Source organism: Gavialis gangeticus, unplaced genomic scaffold (assembly GCF_001723915.1).
Source record: "Gavialis gangeticus isolate Ggan-Ray unplaced genomic scaffold, GavGan_comp1, whole genome shotgun sequence".
Classification (NCBI taxonomy): domain Eukaryota; kingdom Metazoa; phylum Chordata; order Crocodylia; family Gavialidae; genus Gavialis; species Gavialis gangeticus.
This window is the reverse complement of record NW_017729022.1, coordinates 102,200,268-102,205,045: the sequence shown is the minus strand read 5'-3', so window position 1 is coordinate 102,205,045 and position 4,778 is coordinate 102,200,268. Positions and strand designations below refer to the sequence as shown.

The 4,778-nt window shown below is 43.2% G+C and overlaps 1 protein-coding gene across 1 annotated transcript in view; it reads left to right on the top strand.

Annotated features, from left to right (window-relative positions):
• The first annotated feature begins 910 nt into the window (after positions 1 to 910).
• Positions 911 to 4,778, top strand: part of EFCAB6 (EF-hand calcium binding domain 6) — a 271,537-nt gene continuing 267,669 nt past the window's right edge. The window contains 2 exon segments of the mRNA XM_019515844.1: positions 911 to 945; positions 1,799 to 2,000. Of these exon segments, the coding sequence (XP_019371389.1) occupies positions 911 to 945; positions 1,799 to 2,000 (237 nt within the window).

The window sequence follows — 4,778 nt, the reverse complement described above, 5'->3', positions numbered from 1 at the left end:
CCTTCTTCCCCTTCACACTCAGAAGTGCATCCTGTCCACTCACCCCCTGTCTACCTGCTGCTTTTGCTTTTCCCTATCCTGGGTGCCAGGGATCTTCAAAGCCACTCCTGTCCACTCCAGCCAGGCTGCGCAGCAGTGGGATCAGGGAGAAACAGTGACAGCAGCAGAGGGATAGACAGGGGAGTTCCCCCTTCTCATTCCTGGTTCTGGGGGGAATGGGCAGGGTGAAGAAATGCACTACTGCTGCTCTCCCTGTCCTGGCTGAGCCCAGTCCCTTCGTAGCCCAGTTGGAGTTGGCAGGAGGAGCTTTGAAGCTTCCCTGGCCTGGGACAGTGGGGAAACCAGTAACAACAGGTGAGGGAAGGGGGGATTCTTATCTGCTTTGGGTGCTTTAAAAATGTCCCCAGAGGCTCCAGTTTTGCAGTCTGCCCACATTGCTGGGTGGGGGTGGGGAAGGAGACTGGTAGTGGGGTGCAGCTACTCCTGCAGAAAGGGTGGCTGTTCCCACACTTCCCTTTGTCAAATTTGGGATCTGCCCTGGCTAGTGCTTATTGTTAAAGCAGTGTCACACTGTCAATCTTGACGCAGTTTATCCTATTATGCCTGTGAAGTTACATCATTTATTTAAAAATCACTCTAAGGACATATCAGTTAGGGAATTTTATGAAATTATGACTAACTTTGAAAGAATTACGCATTATTACTTGTTATTGTTAAAGGTTTCCAGAAGCACAGACCACCTCTCATTTTCCTTCACCCTTGCCTTGAAGTTTTAGATTTTGGGTAAAAAAAAATAAGCCTCAGCTGTAAATTTGTATGCTTGACATTCCTGTATCAGATCCTATCAGTGTTAACATGCAAAGTACAAAAAAAATCCATTATTGTATCTTTGCTTTATAAAGAAGGGACTATGAGAAGGAAAATCTTTGTTCCAGTAAAATTGCAGTAAATCTGCAAATAATACAAAGGACCACATTCTGCCATCTGTCTATACACAGCTCCTATGGAAGGTAACATAGTTGTTTGCAAATTAATGGCAAATGGATTGAAGTGCTGGAAAAAAAATGGAAAGGACTAATCCTGTCTACAAACTAGCTTCTCTCTCCAGATGTGTGTATTCAGCTTCCATGGATTTTAGTCATTGGGAATTAGATCTGTCTATCTGATTTTGGATTTATAAGTCCAAAATAAACATCAAGCCAAATCCTGTACTTTTTGTTCAGTTCCTACTCAGGAGAAGATCCATTACAAGTAAAGGGGTGTTTTCCTGAGTAAGGAATACAGTATATGACACCATGTTGGCATGTTCCTTAGCGCTCCATTCTGTTGGTGGTTTTATGAAAAGGTGGCTCTCATGCGCTAGCTAACTTATCAGCTGTAGAATCAACTCACAGACTTGGTGATAACCTCTGCTTTCTAGATGACAACTCCAGGGAGCTCAGTAACTGATTCAAGTAAAGATAGACAAGTTTTGGGGGGTATATTTTGTTATTCCAGCTGTAATATCAAAGGGAGTACACGTGGAGAGGACATGAGAAAGTAGATTGTGATGTCTTACTTCTTAACTTCAATGTCTCCCTAATAAACATGTTGTTTTGGCTATAACATGACGAGGAAAAAGAGTTGAGAGCTTTATTTAAAAAACTAAGCAATTATAGAATCAAAGTTCTGCTCAAACATGAATTAAGTTGCAGAGCGATCTCTGGAGCTGGACTGTTTTGTGTTGAATTGTTAGAAAAATATTTGATTTTCCCACAGTGCATAATAACTGAATATGTTTTATATCTGCATCTGTTAGCTCTGTCCCAGCTCCCACACTGACTACGTTGGACATTGAGCAGATTTTACTTCAAAAGACAACTGCAAAAGAAGATGAACTTAAAAAGGCATTTCAGACAATTGATACTGGTCAGATCCTGACAGTCACAAAAGGCAAATTCGGGAGAGTAGTAGAAACCTTTCTGTTCCCTCTTACAGAAGCACAGTTTGATGCTGTGCTGGCACAGATAGGTTTTGTTATCACTATATATGATCACTCAGGGCTCCTATACATTACAGCATGTTGGAGCAGACTTGATTAATCAAGTCTGCTGGGGCGTGGTAATTATCACGTTCTAGCAGACTCCGGTGTCAAGTGTATCAGCATCCCCGCACTGAAAAATGGTGGCAGGGTACTTTAAACTAGAGCTCGTCTGACAAGGTTTAGTTCAAAGCATTTCACTGCCATTTTTCAGCACAGGGACACCGATGCATGTGACACTCCAGGTGCTTTAACTAGCACAGCTCCCAGAGCATGGCTATAAACACCCTAAGGGGATGATCAGTGGCAGTGACAGGAGGATGAGGCCCAGTGTTATCAAAATTGTGATGGGTAGAGCCAATTCCTCCCTTCCTTATGTGAGTGGTTCTAGTGAAAGCAACAAAATATTTGTGCAAGGAAAGTGAACTGGAATTGGCCATTAGTATTACCTTTGAAAGGATTCTGTCTCTTCTGTTTCTTCAGATGTTAGGAGGAGTAACAATTTATTTGTAAAATCTATGATAAATAATAGCTAGTCAAATTGCAAAAAGTGGGTGCAGTTAATTGTTGAAGAGAAATTAAATAATAAACTCTTTGAAGCAGAAACCATAGATATTTCATCCACAGCAGGAGTAACTTAGCATACATTTGAGCACCATAATTAGGAATCTACCAAGAGCATACTTGTGAGATATTTGTGGAAAATGCAAAATCAGGCATTTTCTGTGAAAAATGGCGGGCTGTGCAAAAAATCACAGCTTGCTGGGGAAAAATAAAAACAACCTTACTGGCAAGCAGATGGGAGCTCTGCAGTCTTGGAGCATAGAGGGAAAGGGGAAGTGGAGGAGGGGTGGGGCTGCTACAAGCAGCCTGGGCTCTGCAGCTGGCAGCTGGGGTCTGCCTGGGCAGTAGGGCTGTCCAAAACAGCACCATTTTGCTTTGACTTCTGTTTCGACGTTTCAATGGAACAGTGTTTTGTTTTGAGTTTAGTTTTGTTTTGAAAGCACTGTTCCATTTCTTCTCGTCAAAACAGTTTCAAGGTTGTTTCAATTTCGCTGTTTCGAGCTTGAAATGAGACAAAACAGCATTGAAATGAAACAGCCAGCGAAATTTTGCACAGACCTGCTGGGCAGGTAGCTGATTGCAGGAACTCAGTGCAGCTGTTTGCAGGCTTCCCACTGCCTCCTGTTGCAGCTTAGGCTCAGTGGCCAGTGGCAGGAGCTTGCCCAGACCTGGGCAGCTATGGCAAGTAGCTGTGAGGCTGCAAGTAGCTGCACAGGGCTCCATGGAGCCCCAGCCCAGGTCCTTGCTGATGTGGGGTGCATGCGTGCCTCAGGGCCAACAGTGGAGGAGGGGCTGGGAGCAGCAAATCTCTAACCCCTTGCCCACCATCGGCCCTGAAGCATGCACGCACTAGCCGCTTGCAAGGAGCTGGGCTAGGGCTCTATGGTGCCTGGTGCAGCTGTTTGTTTGAGGATGGCCTGAAACTGTAGGTTAATTACCCTGATTATGTCTGGGGAAGCCATTAATTCACACACTTCTAAGTATGGATTAATGGCTTTCCATGGCTTACTCAGGTGAAGCCATGTGGGGGGAGGGGCGGGGACACCCTTGGCCATTCAGAGGCATGGTGGGGCCCTGCGCTCAGCCCACGAAAATAACGACCAGCCACTCAATCTGCCTGTGAAATTGGCCAATTGCCTCCTCAAGTCATGTAGACTCCTAAACATATAATGAATAAGTGGTGAGAAGAGATTGGTGTTTGCTATCTGGAAAACTGCACTCAGGGCAGAGTATACATTTTAAGGAAATCTGAAGACTGATGTAGACTGCAAATTTTTTGTGCCAGGCAGCAGCACTCACAAACAAACTGCTGTGCTGTCCAGCCAGACTCCCCAGCCAAACTCATAGACATGCCCAGGCAATATTGCAGTTAGCTAATTGGTCATTCAGCAGTGCAAATTAGCTTTCCTGCAGTGCTTCACAAAAGCAGTTACCCTGAGTCCATATAGAGAGGCTCCATGTGCAGAGCAGCATGAAATGTTGGAGGGTGCCACTGCCTAGCACAATAAGTTTACATTTTGGACATGGCTTGGTTATGTACTGGCTAAGTTTTTCAGAACAGCTAGGGGAGCCAGCTGTACAACTGTGGCTGACACAGCTGTGGAATTCAAGTGGAATAGTGTGCCTAAAGTTTAGGATTAGTCTTGAAAATCTTTGTTCATGAGGTCTGGGAACAGTCTGTAAAGGTTACACCTTTGTTAAAGTTGTCTGTCAAATACTGTCCCTGTGAAACAGTATTTTGAAAGACAACTAAACTATAAACCATTTTATTTACACCTCTAGACAATTATTTTTGTTGTTTTCAACATAAAACCACAATCATTTATGCTAATAAATTACAAAAGAGGTGCTTTGTGGATTTCCGGTTCTGACTCCTGAGGCCACAATTTCCCATTTTCAAGGTTTCACAAATTGTAGATTTTATATCTTTTCTGAACATGCTTGTTATTTTATTGCCTTGTCTGATAGGCAATGGCTGATTTCTGAACATTTATCACTAGCTCAGCTAATTAATGGTAAGGTTTTTGATTATGAAAAAAGTTATCAATATGCAGGGCCCATATACATGTGAAACAGATCAAGCATAGACATAGAACAACAAAAATATATGTTACAAGACTTGACTGGATGGAATATATTTCACACATGGATAAAGAAAATCATTGAGTTAGAGAGATGGAAAGTGTCTCAAGTC